General features: G+C 41.9%; 1 protein-coding gene and 1 long non-coding RNA gene across 3 annotated transcripts in view; both read left to right on the forward strand.

Annotated features, from left to right (window-relative positions):
* The first annotated feature begins 4,060 nt into the window (after positions 1-4,060).
* On the forward strand, positions 4,061-7,011 carry LOC116928852 (protein bowel). The gene is made up of 3 exons (XM_032935992.2): positions 4,061-4,436; positions 4,530-5,559; positions 5,679-7,011. Exons 1-3 carry the CDS (start codon positions 4,364-4,366, stop codon positions 6,205-6,207), a joined length of 1,632 nt encoding a protein of 543 aa, XP_032791883.2. The 5' UTR covers positions 4,061-4,363; the 3' UTR covers positions 6,208-7,011.
* A 4,249-nt stretch (positions 7,012-11,260) lies between these two features.
* Positions 11,261-20,219, forward strand: part of LOC116928923 — a 55,836-nt gene continuing 46,877 nt past the window's right edge. For both annotated transcript variants that reach the window (XR_004397439.2, XR_004397438.2), the window contains exon 1: positions 11,261-11,627. This is a non-coding gene — a long non-coding RNA (uncharacterized LOC116928923). The remainder of the gene's footprint in view (positions 11,628-20,219) is intronic.

A 20,219-nucleotide genomic window follows, 5' to 3' on the forward strand; every position in this document is an offset into this window, starting at 1 on the left:
AGCATCACAGTTGAAAACGAGGATGGACCAACAAATAAAATTTGAAAAAACAGAGTCTAACCCTCCACTGATATGCTAAGTAGTAGCGGCTTCTTCATTCGCCCCTGCATTTATGCGTTACCGATATCCCCATTCATCATCAACAGCTCAACACAAATCTACACCTTACGGAGGCAAATGATCCTTTTTGCTCCAGGACTGCAGAGAGCGAAACATTCCTTCAAAGTCGAATTCGTTAAAAAAATTCAGCTACTGCCTTCGATTTTTTGAAATTTCCCTAACGAACTTTTACGAAGGGGTCGTCAAACTGCTGATCTCCCATTACAAAATAATTTCACAGCGGCCATTGCCTTTTTAAACGCGAAAAAGGGGTGGAGTGTCCGAGTGCTATTTATTGTACATCGATGGGTTCGAGTTAAAAAATCTTCTTTAATAAGATTCTCTCCCAAAGTGAGAGAGTAGGAGGAGGCCAAATGGTGGCTGATGGGGCCAAGCGGTTTCGTCAAGAACGTCCAACACCATCAAACGAAAAATGTCCTAGACTATAAGACAAAAGGAGGGCAGAAAAAAAGAAGCGTTTGCAGGTCGAGGTGTTTGCTCAGGCAAAGGTGACACCTCCCCCCTAGTTCTTTCTCACAAGCAGAACCGAATCGAGGAGGTGATGTAGGAGGAGGAAGAAAAATGAGTGTAGGAGGAGAAGAACAAAAAAAGAGAGCACAACCTCGCACGCTGCAAAGTGCCCTATCTCTCGTGTCAACAATCGCCGAATAGCTTCAAGTTCTTCGTGTTGTAAGTGGACCGGTTTCTGTCGATGATGCCGCCCGACCCTTTCTAACAAGCCGACATGTACGACTCCTCCTGTACTGAGCACCGAAAAAAAATAAAAGGTTATTATAGTTAGTAGTTTTATACAGAGAGAGCCACAGCGAAGAAACACGGTGATTACCTGACTGTTTCAATAGATCACCTGTCGTAAAGAAGAACTCCCACGTACACCGCTAACTCAAAGCGACTATAACGATTTCAAGCCTTATGTATTCCTAAGTTAAGAACATTCTTATGCGACTTGTGAAATTGACAATTGAAAGGAAAAAGGAACAAGGTGATCCTCGAGTTTTCGTATATAACCTTCGTCCACAGCTTATACAAAAACAAACGCTGCCAGGCATATTGATGTACATACCGAGATTGTCTTTATACATCCGGATAAAATGTGGGGTCGTCGCGTATCTTCTTTGTAAAGGAAAAGGTATATACAATAGAATTACCGACGAGAAGAGAAAAAAACAAGTGAACTGCGAAGATTTCCCGAGTCTCAACATTTCAGATAAACAAACATGTCTATAGACTTTGTGACAGTGCAGTCACGTATATACAGTTTTCTTCTGCCCACGTCATTCCTTTTTCGAAAATTGAAAAGGCGCATCGTTTGATTCCGTTGATCAGATGATGCGCAGCTAAATCTCGTCGACATGATGGAATTCCTGTACATCTATGCGTGACTTTGTTATGCCGTTTTGTTGTCGTTTGCTGTGATGGTGTGGATGTCAACTCACTTCAAAGAGAACTCGAAGAAAAAGGGATCTGTTCGCTCGTTTTCCAAAACGACAATTTTCAGACAATGTCGTAAAGGTGATTGCGTTTCGTTGCATTTTACAGTTGAGAAAATAGCGCCAGTTTCTCTTGTTTGCTCTCGTCTTGAACGGAAACAGGAAGACTCTCTGGCGTTTTCATATTTTTATTTTTTAAATAATTTTTAGTCAACATTATCTACCATATATATATTTTTTTTCTCTATCGTCTCCTTCTGGTATGGCGCCGTGAACGAAACTAGAGAGCTCTCTCTCGTCTTCTGTGGCGCATGCTATTTGATTGCACGATTTCCAACGCACGCCTCCATCAGTGACGTCAGCGCATTCCAAAAGAGAAAAGAATATACACCGTCCGGTTAGGTGATTTTTGTTTGACTTTTGTTTTGTTCTGAACCTTCACGAACTCGGAAGACAAAAAAAGACATTTTTCAAAAACGGAAAGCAAACAACGAAAACTCGTGCCGGGATTTTGTGTTGAAAGAAGTGGTTAGCGCGGATGTTGTCCATCAACTAACGCCCTTCCTGTTTCAACCTGCTGTTTGATGGATGTGTAAATATACGTATATATATAACATCGCGTCCGCATAATAGGTCGAGCACACACACGGCCCTGTTGACTGCTTCAATCTAATTGCCTTTAAGCTGATGGAGGGGAGTTTTTTTTCTCTCCCCATTTTGAAAACGATCCGTCCATTTTCCCCCCCGCTCTTTTTCGTTCGTTCTGGCGTTCTTTTCGGTCGATTTGATGGACAATTGCATTTCGGCAGTTCGGGCGCTTCTCTTTTAACATATACAATCCACACAGTATGTTACTTTTACTTGTTTCCAACACCAATCTCCTCTTTTGTCGTGTGTGTGTGTCCCTATATTCTCTGTTTTTTAAGTAAAATAAGAGAATTTTCTTTTTCTCTTATTTCTTTTTTTGGGCCCCTCAAAAAAAAAAGGGGGGGATTGTATATAATGGTTTGTTAAAAGAGCGGGGGAGGAGACGTGAAAGGGGAACCTAAAACTGAGTAGAAGCAAAAGAAGGCGGTAGTGGGGGGTCTCGGTGCTTCACAGTCCTCTATTTCGGTGTAGGACTCGGGGTTTAAACATCACACAGCCGAGAGAAGGTTAAAAAAAGAAAAAAAAAAAAAAACCTTTGTGTTTTATGGAAAACGAGATGGTTTGTTCTCTCTTTCTTTATTCTTTTCTTGTCTGGATGATGGGCTCTCTCCTTATTTCCATTTGATATAGGCACACATACAACAAAAACTGCGCTACGGCAGCAGACAAAAGAGGTCCCTGTTTCCAATCTTGTACATAAAAAAGAAACTTCAAAGTCAAAAACTAAAGGACCTCAAATCAGATTCTGTTTCTGTTTGACTCGTTTTTTTTTTTTTTTAAATCAAATACCCTATTTATTTTATCGGCCGATATGAGAAATCCCCGCATCGCTGTATATACAGAATCCCGAAAACAAGTGGGCGCGGCTTATCTGATATGCATGAACCGACGCATGTTTTCATCTGCGTTCAATCACATTTCTCTTTATGTGATCATCTCTTTTCTTCATCATCTGTTTATATGCGCCTAATGATGTAACAACAACTCCCACGTCGAATATATCGATTGAAATCAAATGCGTCCTTTTGTTGGCAATCGTCAAGTTTCATCACAACTTCACGTCCATCGCTATAGACAATACCTTTACCTACAGTGTAACAACAGACGATTCACGATGACAAGCCCAAGTGACGTATCTTATCTCTGACACTCATCTCAAGTTGACTACGTGCCTTTTGGACAAAAATCGTGTCACATTTCCTGCGTTCGTCGGCACGCTCAAAACGATTGTCTTTGTGAAAAATAAAGTCGAAAATGTTTGAGCGATTTTTGATTTCCTTCAAAGCAACAAGGAGGCAAACAAAAGAACGATCTTTTGTCCGGACGAAGGAGGTGGATGTGAAAAGAATAAAAGGAGATTGGTCCATGGCTTTCGTGCGTGCTTGCGTGTGTTCGGGACTGCTGGCAGCGCTCATGTTGTTTAGCTGTTGCCATCTGTGTGTGTGTGTGAACGAGGTGGGCCCTTTTTTTTTTTGCCCCATCGTTTTTCTTTCACTCGTCGTGAATGCCCTTTTCGGAGTTGTTTTTCGGTGGTGGCTGTCTATCGGTGGCGGCAGCTAGCGGAAGGCTGCTTCTATCTGGTTCTCCAGTGGCTTGAGAGCTCCCTCATCCCTCCCACCTGATAGGGTGGCAGCCAATAGGCGAGCCAGACGCTTGTCGGTCGCTGCGAACGGCAGCCAACACAACACGACGGAAAAAAAAGGGAAGGTATACTGAAAAAGAGGAAGGGGGAAAAGGTTCCATCCCCGCCGCTGGTGGTAGAGCACAAGGCACAACCCCCACCGGCCAAAGTTTTTCTCTATGACTACCTCCAGCTCCCGAGCGGATCAGTTCAGAAAGCGGCTCACCTCCGCTTTTAACAGTGGCCTCCTCCACTCGCTCCCAAAATCTTCTATTTCTCGCCTCTTGTTTTTTGTTTTTCTCTTGTCTACTTCAAAACTCTTGCAGTTTTTCGAGTTGTTGAGAGAGAACTTTTCAATTCTTCGTTCAACCACTCCCGACGCAAGTGCGTTTGCTTCATTGCAAAGTGTATACGATCCTTGTGTGTTCTACGTCCTCCGCAGTTCAACTCTTTTTGTGAATTCTGCCTGCATTTTTCGATTTCGAATCGACAATCCGAGCCAAGTGCCAAAACAAAACTCCCAAACGTTTCGTTGTTTTTGCCGATGGACAGCGGACTTCACTCACACCAGCGTCCGTCAGTGGACTCATCCAACTCTCATTATTGCAAGGCAGCAGGTAAGCAACATCATCTTTTTTTAAAGAAAATCATCATCAAGAAAAAGAACAGCACATCGAAGAGCGTTTATTAATAGGCAAAATTTTAATCAGGTTTTGCTGCCGCATGTGATGTGGCTACGCCTCTATTGACTCCACCGCACACGCCCACTTCTTCCGAGTTGAGCAAGCACAGCTTCAACTTTGAACAGCAAACCAGCCCAACCGGCCATCGTCTATCGCCTTCCGCCGCAACGAGCAGAGCCATGGAAGCCGCCGCCAAGTCGTTCCCATTTTTCCTGCCTTTCGGTATCCCCGGATTGGCTAATATGCCATTGCCGGCCGGTATGTCCCACTTGGCCGTCCATCAGTACGGCATGAACATGCGAGAGCCGTCGGCTTTCCGACCGGTCGCTTGCCCACCTAACCGTTCTTCGGAACAGGCTGCTACTTCATCGTCTCCGGCCAACAACATGGCTCCTTCCGTGCCTGCCGGTTCGCCGACGGAAGCTAACAATTCAGCCCGTTCTCCTTCGGTCGAGTCTGATTTGGCTCGTGATTACTCCATGAAGAAACGACCTGCTCCTTGTGACTCGTTCAGTTCCAAAGACGGACCTGTTGCCCCTCCTCAGCCAGGCCGTCAACAGGCCTTCCTGCCACCTCATCACAATCCGCAAGCCATGCTCGAAGCTGCTGCTATGCTCCAAGGCCTGCAATCGCGTATCGACTTGGCTCAATTGGCCGCTCACGCAGCCAAGAACGCCAAACATCAAGAGGGTAACGGCAATTCGGCACAGGCTCCCAATTCCAACGGGCAACAGGATGCCTCGGCTGCACAACAAGCGGCTCTCCGCGGGCTTCAAAACTCTTACGGACTTCAGAATATCCCGCTGTTGATGGGCCCTTGGCTTCGCGCCGGCAATCTCCCGCCTTTCTATCCTGGGCAGTACGATCCGCGTCTCTTCCGCGGACCGGGCCGTGCTTCCCGACCCAAGAAGCAGTTCATCTGCAAGTTCTGCAACCGCCAGTTCACCAAATCCTACAATTTACTCATTCACGAACGGACTCACACGGATGAGCGGCCCTACTCTTGCGACATTTGCGGCAAGGCTTTCCGCCGTCAAGACCATCTCCGTGACCACCGGTAATTTCTAAAATTCTACATTTTATTGTTGAACATTCCTACTGCCAAACCAGTTTTGCTGGTCAAAGTACTTGCCAAAGACTCGTAAACTAACGGATTCCTTTATCTTGTTATGACAGTTACATCCACTCGAAAGAGAAGCCATTCAAATGCACCGATTGCGGCAAGGGTTTCTGCCAATCACGAACGCTGGCCGTCCACCGTATTCTGCACTTGGAAGAGTCGCCGCACAAGTGCCCGGTTTGTGCTCGCAGCTTCAATCAGCGCTCCAATCTCAAGACGCACATGCTGACGCACACCGACCTCAAGCCTTACGAGTGCACGTCGTGCAAGAAAGTCTTCCGTCGCAATTGCGATCTCCGCCGTCACATAATGACCCATTCGGTCGGTAGCGAAGGCAACGTGACGTTGACATGCGTTCCGGGCGTCGATGACGACGATAGCGCCGCTGATAGCACCGATGAAATCGACATCGATGTTGAGGATGACACTGCCTCTTCGCCTGTCACTTCCGATGCGGAAAGCGGAGTCTGTTCCTCATCGCTGGACGAAGGGAAACTATCACCGCACCATCACCATTCGATGGTCGATAGCAAATTGCCGAAGAAGAGCGGGGGATTCTCCATCGACGACATCATGAGACGTTGAGGAAGAGACACATTTCAAATTCTATAACGTACGTTTCCGGACGACCATACGCATCATTCCGCACATCCTTTTTCCCGTGGACGATAACGTTTGCCCAGCCTAGCAAAACAGACCTGTCATTTGTGTTATATGAGAAAAACGATGGAGTTGCCGCCAGTCAAGTATTTTGATTGAGCTTCAATTTCTTTTCTTGATATGCGGGTCTCCAGTGATCTCTGCATTGATTATTCCAGCCTCTTCCACCCCACCCCTAAATACTCTTTTCATTTTCTCCATTTGAATGATTCCTTCAGATCTAAAACACGATATCCCAAAATGAGCATTCCTTACGTGTGTCTGTGTGTGTGTTCTTTAAACGTTTAATTTATCTGTTTCCCAGGCGAATTCGCCAAGTGCCATGTTAAGAAAAAAAAGACAAAAAAAAAAGATTCCTCTTCGTCGATCCATGTTTTTTCTCTTGTCCAATCATCACCTCCTTTAGAAATTATTATTACATAAGAGACTACTACTACCACTATTACTGTACTATCTTTACATTTGAATTTGAGACATATACAGCTGTACATTCCCATAGCATACCCACCTTTTCATTCTCGTAAAGGAGTTGAAATAATTGAGATTGTACAGACTCTTTATGTGTTACAACCTTTTTCCGATGTTTTCAAATTTGCTTTTTAAAAACAATTTTCGTGTGTCTCTGACGTCCTGCTCTTTCTGATTTGTGAAATGCTACGTCTTTCTTCATGGAGCAAGGAAGAAAATTGATAAATAAAACAAAAAAGAATTATTACGAATTTAAAAATATCCGTTTGTTTTGATTTCGTAATGTTGGTGGGAAAGTTTTAGAGGCGCGCGGCGGCGGAGACGGAAGCCGACAAGAAATCAGAATAAAAACCACCGAGACGATGCATCATACCATATCCAGTTCTTTGGGGTTTGATGTTTTGTTGTTGGTGTGTGTAGTACACACCAACAACTTTCTATATTTCTTCTTCCTTTTTTTTTAAGGTGGGTCTTGTTTTTGTTTTTTCCCCCTCTGCCGCGTAAAACGGGGGCGGTGCCCATTGCGGCCGAGAGTTTTAAAAAAAGGGACCGTCCACTTTTCCCTGTAGATGTATGTAAGAGAGAAAAGCGAAATCAAAGCGTGTAAGAAATAACAGATTGTGGTCGACCGCTATGGCTTTATACAGTAAGGCTGTAGGATACGGTAAGATGTGAGATCTATCTGTGCCTTTTCTACATCTGTCCATATACGCTACGGTTATCTTTTAGGACACTATGGGTCAACACACACAAGAGCGCAGAGGGGTCATGCACCATAAAAAAAAAACAACAACCAAAGGTTACTTTTTTTTTTTCTCATGGTCCAGGGCGGGATGATGGGCTTTTTCTTTCTATGAAGGCTGGTCGCGTACTTGTTTTGTACATACACATATCTAAATATCCTCACGGCTTAAAGCGCTGGAACCTCTTTTTTTTTAGATCTTATTCCGTTCAAATTGAATTCGACTTGCATCTTGTTTTCTCTATAGGCACCGCGCCAGTCGACTTCTTCTTGATATGTTTCTGCTGACAAGTTGTTTGTGTGCACACACGTACATATAGTAGAAATCCTACTGTGTGTGTGTGTTGTGAGCGGCTGACTGTAAACATGTCCACCAAGACTAAAACGTTCTTCAAAACAAACCTTGCCGGCCTTGCAACCGCCGTGACGCACAATCGTCGGTACAGCACAAATATACTAGACAGTATTGCACTATCGTAGGGCTTGTGCAGTATGTGGCATTCTAGACTGGATTTTAGAATAGGATACATTTTCTTTTCCCACGATTGCCCCTTCGACATTTTTCTCGATTGAGGTAGAAGAAATATGCGTTCATAGATTCAAACAATTTAGAATCTTGAACGGTGGGATGTACCTATCTGTCTCTGTACTCGTAGACTTTGATATGATGTCGGATACACCCACCTTCTCCTTTCTTTCTTTGCTTTTTAATTACACACCGTTCGGACGGCGCTTCTTTCGGTTGGGCTGCACCTTGAGACCTCCCTCGCGATCGATTAACTCTCTCATTTCTCTGACAATGGAATCAGGTATCAGTTGCGAGAGGCAACAACAAACAGAAACCAGGAAAAAGAAGAAGTTACTCAACAGTTATGTATACATAAATTCCCCTCGGCTGAATTTTTTTTTTTTAAATCGAACGCTAATACGTGCCACGGTTGAGTCATCCAATTTCTCTACATATGCGCTTCTATAAACAGACACGAAAACGAATAAAGAAAAAGAGATGGACGTAAACGTTTAACGTCGGACCCTATTCAAAATAACAAATGAATGAATAAGTTAAACAAATATTTCCCAGCATTTGTTTTGTGATGCGCTCGCCATGGATCACCGCAGGTGGCTTTGCGCCGATGGGCTGGCCCTTTTTGCGCCTCAGAGCGCGCGTGCGCGCGATCTCTCTGCCGGAATTAATCTATCCGTCTGGGTGAAAAGAAGTTAAACGAGTTATTTTCATCCTGTCCGATTTCATTTTCGAAGGCATCTTTCCAGCGCTATAATGTTCCGCTAGAAGCAAGTAGACCCAAATTACAGACCCATTTTCCTACTGCTTCATAGCCCGTGTATGTATTTAGGTGGCCCAGTCAAAGTGGTACAAGTTCTTTGGATACGTTGCCTTCCATGCTGAACAGAGAAGAGTTCATGAATGCAATGCCAAGAAAATTTAAATGCGCGAAATTAACGACGTCCCAAATCACCGGCAATCTTTTCCAACCGCGGTGTAATGGAAAAATCCTTGCGGTTATAATATATAAGATAAGGAAAGAAGATCCAATGGCCCGTCTTTTTGAGGGCTCATATATCGATGATGAGAGTCAAGAGTTATGTAGACAGTTGTGTCGGCAGGAGTTACACATGGAACGGTCCAGGAATGTGCAGCAATTTAGTTTTTGGCTTGATTAAAGTGCCTCTTCCTCTTGCCAGCAGTTGAAAAAAAACCCATCGGAACCTGATCGGCTGATATTTATTTTCGAACCCTCTTACTCTTTTTATTTTTTCATCATAGAAAAGGCAAAAGTTATGGCCATAGCTGTTCGATTGCTTCCTTTTTGGCGTGCAGGTCTATCTATTGCATCGTTTTGACATTGGATATAGTGAATGATGGCGAGCGGGGCTCATCGACAAGAGGTTAAAAAACGCAACCCTATCGATCGGCTCCAACACCTGGCAAGGCTGCCCCCTTGAGCTGCCGTTTTACCTTTTTTGTTAACCTTCAAACTATATATGTTTGTTACATTACATCATTTTGCGATCGTCCAATTTCTATATTTTTTAGGGGGGTTTCTCTTATTTCCTTTTTGTTTTTTCAGTGTTCCACAAGAAGGGAACAAAAGTTATTAAGAACCATAACAAAAAAAAACATTCCTATTTCTAATATTGTATACCCCCTTTCTTTCAAATTGGTTTGTGTAAATGTGGATTGCTGTACACACATAACTGCGCTTATTGCACACCTTTCCGTCCAACGTTATTGCACACCTCCGGTAACCTTTCGTACGTTGGAACGGACGAAAATAAAAATGGGGCAATCGAATGGGTATCCTTTTTGTCTTGTAATAGCCGATACAAGTCTTAAATCAATGCTGTTTAATGTAATATGGCCGAGTGTTTTTGACGTAACGCTGGGTCATAAAGAACATTCGAAATGCAAGGGCTTCAAATCGAATGAAAGGTTGTTGTTTTGTTTTTTTCGGAAATGGTTATCTTTTTTTTTGTGTGTGTGTAGCCTTTTCAAAAACATAAAAAAAAAGAAAATTTTCTACCGGCTCTTGCCCATCAAACGTGTAAAAAAGCTTTGGCGTTCTCTCGCAACTGAAAATGAAGCATTGAACAGTTTGAGCATCCATCAAATAAAAATCTAGTTTGTTGCTTTTGTCGATTTCTTTTTTTTTTTTTAAGGGGGGTTTGAAAATCCCTTCAGCTGGAAGCTATCGGTTGGTCAATTAAGAAAGAAGCAGAGTGATCATCTGCCCGCAAAGAGCCTCTACAGCCTTTCTCCCCTCTTTTCTAACCCCATTGCGTAGTATCTTGTTGTATTCTTATGTCACAAGAAAACTCCATTTCACAGCCTGATGCTTTGAACATCCATCCAGTTACTTACATAACACACATGTTCTTGATCCTGTACGAGTGAACGGCCAGCTCATGAAAACTGGGCCATTTTCTTGGGATTACGATGAAGAAGAGCAAAAGAAGAAGGAACATTGTAAACACAACTTGGGCGATGCTTTTCTGTCCCTCCCCACCCGTATTTATTCGATACAATTTAAGCCTGTTTTTTTTCTTCTTCTTCTTTTTTTAAACGATGTGTGTGTATGTTGTAACCTCTTTAGAGGACCAGGTAAAACGTACACACAAGCAGCACAACACAATAACTCGACAATTCTAAAGAACTGTAGATCATAGCCCCCCATCGTGTTTTTTTCTTTTTCGTATTCTTAACTACCCCATTCTTATACAGGTATTTTCAATGCGTATTCAAAGGCTTTGGGATCTATTTAATGGAATTCGGGAAAAAAAACTGGGGCAAAAAAGTGTACAAAAAAAGGGAGAAAAAAGTACAATGTTGTTGCTTTCCTAATTTTTTTCCTCCTTATTTCTTACGTGCCGTAAGTCCTGCTGCAAAGTTCAATTGTATCCAAAATATATACCCAGCAACATCTTAGGAAGAAAATAAAGAAAAAAGCTAAAGAACTTAAAAATATGGCCCACCAATTGCTTTGTACTGCAGAAACTCTTCAATTTGTATCAGATGATCCATTTTCTTGATCGACGGAGTGTGGGAACACTGTTGGCATTCCATTTATTTCCCCTTTTTATTTTTTTTTTTTAGGTTTTCATCATCAAATAAAAAACTGTGTTATTTTTCTGTTTCACTTTGAATGTAGAACATTTGTCACAATCTGTTTAAAATTTATCACAATTTCCTTTGTCTCTTTCGACCAAAACTGGCAAACGTAGTCTCGACGTTTTTCTAGAACAAAGGAAAAGTGAGTCATTAGTTCATTACTCGAAACGGAGCCAAACGTGCAAGTGAAATTCTCCATGTGCAAAAACTTACATTACTAATTTTCCTGGCATTTGAACATTGAACTTGTGAAACAAATAGGCCATTGCTTCCCTGACAATTCCGACATTTTTTTCGAAACTTTTGTGCAAGATTTGATTTGTCTTCTTTTCGGGAACGGCTTGACGACCACCGCTTGGCTGAGACACATTTACAACCGCGTGGGTGCTTCTTCATGGCCGTTTTCTTCCATCCGTTGAGCTGTTGGCCAAATTGAAAAACATTCCCGAGGAAGGTGGCAGCCATTTGTAATGATGGCTTATCTCGACACGACCACACTAGAAAAGGGTAAGTCCACATCTCGTGTTGCCCATCACTCCAGTATTGTTGCGTAGGGAGATACCGTGAACAATTGAGGGGGTTATCCATCAATATCACACTGTCATTTTGTAATCGTGAAAGGAAAACATCGTTTTTTGAATCGTTTTCTATTTCTAGTTCGTTTGAGCCCAGTAAAAGTTACCGTTGGTTGTATCGAAATTGTAAAAAGAAAGATGGCGTGTGAACTTTTTCTCACATCCACAAAAAAAAAAAAAAAAAAACTGGAGCCCCCAAAACTTGATTGGACTTGAATGATAGGCAATAGAGGTGTATGACCAGGGGATGGAAGGATAGAAACCATAAATGCAAGTACTCTGTGTGCCGGACTGTATGGAGATGTCAGAATATGTGTTTCTTATCTATGTAGACTCGGTTGGAATCGAAACCCTACGAAATTCTCCCCCTTCAATATAATTCAAAGGACAACTATATTGCGGCTGCGTACTTGGTCTAGTTACTTGGTACACCCCTATCTTGTCTTATTTTCATATTTTACACGCCTCATGGTGCAGAAATGACCAGCTCTGTAGATATCAGTGGTAACTGACCACTGCATTTGTAGAGAACCCGCTGTGTACCGTACGGGCATGCCAACGAATGGCACTTTTTTTTTTTTTTATATTGACCCTGCTGTGTATGTTGTGTGCACATCTATTTATATTGATACCCCACTTGTCATCTCGAAACTTTGTTGGTTTGTTTTTTCTTTTATTGACGAGTCAACAACTTGTGTTTGGGGTTGTTCAGTACGACAGACTCAGGTTGGAAAGAATGTTGTTTTGAATGTAGTGCGTTATGGTGGACGTGGGAATCTTTTTTCCCACACATCGAGACACCGATCTGTTTCGTCATTCACTCGAATACCTGAATGACTTTTTTCTTTTTGTTCTTTTGGATTTTTACGAGAACCGGATCTTGCAGAGACTAGACGAATATGCAGATGTTGGAGAAACAAAAAAATTGTGGTTGATGTTTTTCTAACTTTTATTCCCCCCATTGCGTTTGGTCTACTACCTCGTCGAAGAAATCTGTACCATTGGGATGTTTTGGTAGTATTGCTTTTGGTGTATTACCCCCCACCTGGCTTGATTATGCACGGGAGGAGGGGGTGTTTCGTGACTCACGAGGCTTTTACATCGCCGTAAGTTGCATAGATATCCCTTTGCATTCGAGGTGTTTTTCTTGTTTTGGCTTTTCTTTTTTAAATGTTGACGAATGATGAGCTGGTGCCGGTCCTGTCCGCTGCTCGCTCAGCGCCCGTCTCTGCAGGCCCTCAACAGTCCCGTTCCCACGCTTGAATTCTGGTATCCTCCTCTATGGGAATTCCCTTAGTATATGTATTAAAAGGCACACACACACACACCCATTGGTATTCATATGTACAGTATCTTTTTCTCTCGCTCTCGTCTGTATGGGCATATATTCAACAATAAAAGCTGAAGCGATAGAGAGGGGTGCGTGCCAACGTCCCGGGCGTGCGATCCCTCCTCCCTATGCCGTGCCTTTTAACCTAAACCCCTATCCCCCTACCTACCTGTTGATTCGATAATATAAGATTATATACTAAATGCCACATCTCGCCGCGGGTTTCGGTGCTTATTTGAGTCAACTACAATGGCGAGCTGATTTATCGAGCCCAATGGTCAGCGCTTATCTTTTTCTTTCTTTTTTCCAAGTTAGGCAACGGCTCCTGTAATTATCTTAAATCCCGACACCTCCCTCGTAATTCTGTTTAACCGTGAGATCAAGTGTTTTGTCAAATAATTGCTCGCTCAGCACGATATCTATTGACTAAAACAAAAATTGTTGCTTAGCTATTGTTGTTTGACTATTGGTCTTTCTGTTTTGTAAATCAAAGAAAATGTTAGGGGAGTTGGAATGAAGGCGCCGGTAGGGGCGTGTGCCTTAGACCTGAGCTTCTTGGACAGAAGTTTAAACTTGATGTTTCGTTTCTTTTGAAGATTTCAGTGAAAAGATGGAATTGTTTCTTGATTGCGCTTTTAGCGAAAGATATTGTCACGTTGTTGTGCCCCTCTTTTCTTTTGTCAATCTGGAAATCGAAGACGACCACCTTTCTCTCAATTCTCTTCTCTGAAGAGCCATAATGTAATAAAGATATGCGCTGGCGATTACTTGCTGCTGCTACTCTTCGTCTTGTGTGTCTCTGTATGTTCTCTAGTATTTTTTTGTTTCCCTTTCGTCAAATGTAGCCTATAATGATGGCTTTTCTGTGTGTTGTGTTGCTCTTTGGGCGTCCTGTTATGCAAGTGGGGTTAAGAGTGACGTATTATATAGTGGGCAATGAAGGTGGCCTTCTTTTTCTTCGGTCCACAAATGTCTACCGGGAGGTCCGTTTGACTCGGTGGTTGTTGTCTGATCTTGTAAACGCCACAAGTATTTACAACTCGGATGACGAACAGGTCCATCCAGCATATACACAACAGCTTCGAAAGTCTATTGCACCCGTTCTGTCTCATATTTTTTTTTTTCTAAATTTAGGGCCTTCTTTTTTTTTTTTTTGGTTTGTTCTGTTCTATTTTTTTTTAAAGAGAAGAGAATAGTCGAGGGTCGGGTGGGATGTGTCGCGCCTCCCCTATTCGTTTCTCCTATTTTTACACGACGACGACTCCTTTCCCAATTGTCGAGATTGTTATAAGAGGCCAGAGGAGAGGATTTACGGTTTACTGTGCCACCTCGTCGTCGGAATCACCCACCCGCCATATACGTATAAATTGTTGTTTTTGGGGGAGGAATTGAGGGAAGGCAACAGTTTTAGGACCGTTTTGGGTGATGCTGGGTACACCTCTTTTTGTCTTTTCCTATATGCAGCCCAAATAGCAACTACCAGCCTGAAGTGTAGTAATAGCAACAGCAGCAGCAGAACTAGCTTTTTTCCCCCTATCTATCTCAAGAGCTTATATTCCACTCGACAGTACATGCTCTATTGTTGACCACTGTTCACCGGCCACGGGGTGTGTATTGTCCCTTGCCATTTATAAACATTGCCTGCACCGATGTTGTCCATGAGAATTGAGCGAGAAGGTTGAGGTTGTTTGTTGCAACCACCTCGGAATAAACCCAGACATCATCGAGGATACTGTCGTTTGGCCATTAGTCTGTCACCCATCGTATAATATATATATGTGGCTAGTTTGAATTGTGTACAGATAGCACTGAGGAAAGGAGAGGGCGATATTTTGGTGTTCCATCTTGAGTCTCAGCCCACCTGTGGGAATTTATTATTGAAAAAACCAACACATTTTTTTCACTTTGTGGCTTTCGTCATGTTTCTTTTAAATTGATGATAAATGATTATTGCAGTCTTTATCCAATACGATTAGGAAAATGTTGTTGGCCTTCTTGGACGGTTTTCATTCAATGCTGTAGAAAAACGTGCAATTTACGTTTGATCACGACGAAGTCATAATCCTGCCAAAATGTTTTAGTTTAATTTGTCGTTAACGTTTTGGTTTTTTTTAGAGGGGGGGGGGAAGTTGATTGAAATTCGACGATCTAAAAATGTGTAGTTGAATGCAAAGCTATTGCCATTTTCAGTCGTTTTACAAGCAATCGGTCGGCACCGTTTGAATGCGATCCCGATAAGGGGAAAACTGCCGTCCAATTTTGGGTGGGCCATTGTACGATGATAAACTCTTGCACCTTCCCCAGCCAACATAAATTGCTTTTCTTGCTTTTTCTTAAATGCAACTAAAGTGTTTAATGGTACGAGCTGAAGCTTCCTCTCGGTGTTTCTGCTTTTTTTTTACTATATTTTATTAAAGGATTTTTCCAAAGACTTTACAGTAAATTATTTATTTTTTGTTCTTTTGTTGGTGTTGTTTTCCTGTTTTTATGACGTTACGAAAATAAAACGCAAATGATGATTGGCCATTTTACGAGTGGCGCCATCCGTTGGGGCATGTCTTCAACTTAAAATTTGTAGAGAATCGCGAAGGCGCAACTTAAAACGTTTTCATTTTTTTTTCTATTCAAGAAAACGAAGAAAGAATGTTGTTTGAGCTAGCAAAAAAAGGTCGCTTTGTTTTATTGATTGACCACCTGAGCGTTCCTGTGCAAAATTGCGATAAATGCAAATACCGCGACGCGTGCGGTCCGAGTAACATGTTCCGTGGACCCTCTCAGATAAAACAAAAAAAAAACGGGTAAAATAAAACAAAACAAAGCGGCATTCAAGACACTCTCCTTTTTGGCACTCGTAAAGAGATATGACGCTGTCTTGCTTTTTATTTTATTTCCATTTTTATTTGAAAAGAGAAACACTAAACAGAATTTAAAAATGGACGCGCGTGCGGGCTGCAACTAAGTGTGACGAAGTGTGAATTGTATTCGGTCTCTGGGAAAGTAGAGAGACGAGGTTAGAAAAAAAAAAGGCGACTACCTCAACAACGATGACTTGACAGAGAGAAAGGTAGGAAGCAAAGGTTTACTTGTTTGCGTCGGACACCTACAAGTCAAAGTTGTAACAATGGGGGGAGGTTAGAAAAAACTTGCTGTGCTGCTGTAGGGGAGGTATGCGTGAGAGCTCCTTACTAGCGATAGTCATCAGTAAACGTGCCAATCTGATACCGCTGACTCGGGCTATGTGCTTTATGACGTTTTTTTCTTTGTGTGTGTCAAACCTTGCCCTTTTTTTTTTCTTGGAAAAACACGAAAGAGAAAGAATAATTGACGAGCGTCGTGCTGGTTGATCACGACCGAAAGAACCCGTTCGATACGTTCCTTACAAGGAAACTCGTTGCTGAGTTTCCGATATGACATTTTCGCCCTCCATGTTCACTCTTCGTCAATAATATCTCCTTTTTTGTTGTTTTTGTTATTCTTTAGGTGCTTTTGCGTGTCACCCAAGTTATTAGCTCTCTAACAGGGCACTCTGTTTTGTAACCGGTGCGCTTGGTGGAGGGTCGAGGACCCTCATCAGCGACGTCTTTGATTTCTGATTATTTGAACCCCGTTCCCCCTCCCCTTCGCAAGCAGTAAATAGCGAAAAAAAAAAATTCTTGGAGTCTATCTCGACATCTTTTTTTGTTTTCTTCAAAAGTTGATGGTGTCGTGAAGAGAAATCTAACGGGTACGTCGCTCTGTCACGAAAGCGTAATTGACATGTCAAGATAGACGTAGTATTATCCTCCGAATAAGTAGATATGTTCAACTCTTGCCACCCTGAATAGAAAGAATAAAAAAAAAAAGCTAGTTTCTTTTTACTTTGGCGTTGTCCATCTTCTCGTGCCACATTCAACATTGCTTTAAACGTGAAATTGAACAACGCGATTGTCAGTCCAAAGGAGAAAAAAAATGGAGAAAAAATTTCCCTTATCCTTTTGTGAATGAGGCGGATGAGACCAAGAAAAAAAAATCCGAGCCAATAAAAAACCTTTTTTTAGAAGATGATTATTGAGTACATTTTATATGACAGGTAGAGGTAAAGGTAAAGGCGCACTCTCGGCGTGGGAAAGTTCAATCACACGTGCTGTGGCGTATGCTTGGCTCGCGAGTCAAAGGTGAAAAGTGCATTGAGTGCTCGCTCGCTCGCGAGAGAAGAGCCTCTTTTTTTTTTTTTTTACTCGTTGAGGAGGATGAGCTCAATGCTGATTGGCTGGGAACAATCCTATCTTTTTCTCTATTTCTAATCATTCAGTCTGTTGCGCCGGTCCGCCTATATCTTGGCGTTATTACATTCGGTATGCAAAGGATTCGCTCTTAATCTGTTTAAAGCTGCAGAGAAAGTTTTCTTTTTTTTTGTGGGGGGGGGGATAATTATAAAAACCCAGAAATATATATCGTGAGAATGAAACTGATTTGATACAACTGTACAATCGACTTGTTAGAACGTAGCTTAAAAAAAAAAAAATGGACATGTACACTTTTTTGTTAAAATGATTCCCATGTTCAAATTCATGGCCTGTTGACTCGGCGTACACCATTCAATTGGGCTATTATGTCTAATTACAGTAACTATTCTTTGGTAGGTGTGTTGTTCGTTTTTCTTGGGGAAGAAAAAATTATCAGATAGTCAAATGTTGTATACGAAAGTGATGGCGGTGTTTGCTTGCCTCCTCCACTTCGTAACACAAAGACACAACCACGTGACTTAGCCCCCTGTCTGCTATACACACCAGACCAACCCTGCGTTTAGCGCTCCATTCATCATAACATCGACCGAAGTTTTTTTTTTTGTACGTGTACTTGGGATATTTTCTTTTTCTGGAGGAAGAGAATTTTTCTTATCCGGCTAGGATTTCCCACGTCCCTGTTTTTTTGTTTTTTTTTATAAATAGAAATTTTTGTGCGTACCTGTCCTTATCTTGACAAAAATACCCGCGCAATTCAAGAAGTTTTTTCTTCTCCCTTTTATTTAATTTTTTTTTTGCGTGTGCGTTTCATTCCACATTTTTTTTTTACCGGATTTCATTTCAATAAGAAGGAAGTGAAAAGAAAAAAGGAAGAAAAAAAAAAACAATAAAACATTCTTGAAATTCCGGCACTGCACCGGTATTATGTCTAACTAAATCGATCCGTATTAGATTACGTACAGTTTTTTATTTCTTTTTTTTTCCATTTACCTTCTTAAATTTAGATCGACCAAGGTATGTGTGTGTGTGTGTGTGTGCGCTTAGATATACCTGTGTAAATTTCAATCGTACCGAGTCAATCTGATGAGTCTTTATAAGGTGGCAGAGATGGAGGCATACGGGGGGCCCTGCCCCCCTGCCCCCCTGCCAGTGTGTTGTTACCTGATACACTTCAGAGAGAAGGAAACCGACGTTCCGGAATGTTATCCCCTCTCTAGCGAGTTCCATCACGCTGAATTTCTACGATGAAATCTCGGTGTAGGCAAACGAGATGGAGAGCATATAGCTGCTAGTATCCGTGTCATTCTCCAAATGACGTGTGTCCGCCCAGTCATGCCAGCCGTGCAATGCCAAACAAGTTTTTCATTTACATTGGAGGAAAAAAAAAAAACGTTTTTTTTTTATCCAGTAATACGGATAGAATTTTTTCAAACTGTTGCCCATTGCCATACAATAACAACATTCCACTTTCGTTTTTTATTATTCAATTTCGTTAAAAATTCGAACGTTTTCTTTTGTCCTCGACAATGGGCAACTCTCTTGAGCTTATTTGCCAGTCAAGTGATTCTCTTTCAAATCTTTCTTCAGCTTTGGAGACGGATGGATAGCTTCCTAACGTAACGTGACGTTGTGAAGTCAAGTGACGAATAGGAAAAATGAAATGGCGAGGGATCTTTTTATTTTTTGATGTTGTCCAGCGTGCGCGCCTAAGACCCATCATTACATTTAAACGGTTGGAAGTCTGTACAAGTGGCCACATTGTTCACATAACTGCTACTTGTATAACTTATTCAGCCTTTTAACAACCTACTCTTTTTTTTCTTGCCTTGGAAAGAATGAAGTGTGTCATTTTCTCTTGTCTACAACGAAAACTACAACAGTTTATCCTGATTTGCATTTCCGCCGAGTCCTTCTCGTTGGACCCCATACTTAGGTCGTCCTAAGCATGTGCCTATTTTCATAACAAATACTTTATCTTGACGAAAATGAAGCCGTTATCCGACGGGGTAATTTTCATTTTTTAAAAATGTATTTGTCATTCAAACTCGGCACAATTTTGTTAGATTTTGTATTGTTGGGGGGGGGGGGCGCGTTGGGTGTTCTTTAATTCTACGAATGTTGATACGTAATAATAATCATTTCAACAACAATAGTATTGCACAGCGCATAATAGCTAGGTGAATGTTTTTGTGACACTCGTGCAGATCGATGGACCATCCAAACTCGTTTGACTTTCTTGCCATCTGCGATAAGGAACTTGATGCATGTCTGTGGGTTTGTGGTCTCTGAGTAGTTTTTTGTTTTCCATTTTTTTTTAAATCTATTGTGTAACCGAATTTTGTCTTGGAACGGGAAAAATGCTTGACTGCCAGCCGCTGCCTCTTTTACCAGTCGGAAGGGCAAAAGAACGTGGGAGGAGTCGCTTGTGTGATGCATATGAGCATCATAGAAGAACAATGTGAAACTATCGTTTTTTTTCCCTCTTCTTTTGCTGTCATTATCCAAAGGGGAATAGAGCCGCAAACAAACAAAACATGGGAAAACATAGAGACAGAGCAAATGGATGTCAAGAAAAATTGGAAGAGGCGATCGGCAGCTGGCGGTCCCTCTTTTTGTTTCAGAACTTTTTACAGATGTGTTTAATTCCACCCCACATTCATAGCATTCTCCAGTCGTGTAAGGATCGATGCAAATGATCCTTCCTGTATAGGCCGATGCGTCTAATTGACGCCGACGCTATTAACAAATCAATAGGGTCCGTGTTTCTCTTTTTTACCCTTCGTTCCATCCCCTGTATTCCGCATTCTTTTGGTTTCACAAATTCATCCCATGCGTGGCTCTCCGACTTCTGGAGCATCCCCTTTAAAAAAACAGAAAATTCCGCAGCGGCTGATTATGCTTTGTTTTATTTCGGATTTTCTCAATTCCGTAAAATTAAAGAGCTAGTTAAAAAAAATAAATAAATAAA

The sequence above is a fragment of the Daphnia magna genome, linkage group LG1 (genome assembly GCF_020631705.1).
Source record: "Daphnia magna isolate NIES linkage group LG1, ASM2063170v1.1, whole genome shotgun sequence".
NCBI lineage: Eukaryota > Metazoa > Arthropoda > Branchiopoda > Diplostraca > Daphniidae > Daphnia > Daphnia magna.

What these genes read in the sequence shown, in the direction of transcription:
- LOC116928852 (XM_032935992.2), top strand. Translation starts at nt 4,364, where the DNA reads ATGGACAGCGGACTTCACTCACACCAGCGTCCGTCAGTGGACTCATCC. An exon ending in TCATTATTGCAAGGCAGCAG is followed by an intron (nt 4,437 to 4,529) that starts GTAAGCAACATC and finishes AATTTTAATCAG; the next exon opens with GTTTTGCTGCCGCATGTGAT. An exon ending in GACCATCTCCGTGACCACCG is followed by an intron (nt 5,560 to 5,678) that starts GTAATTTCTAAA and finishes TTGTTATGACAG; the next exon opens with TTACATCCACTCGAAAGAGA.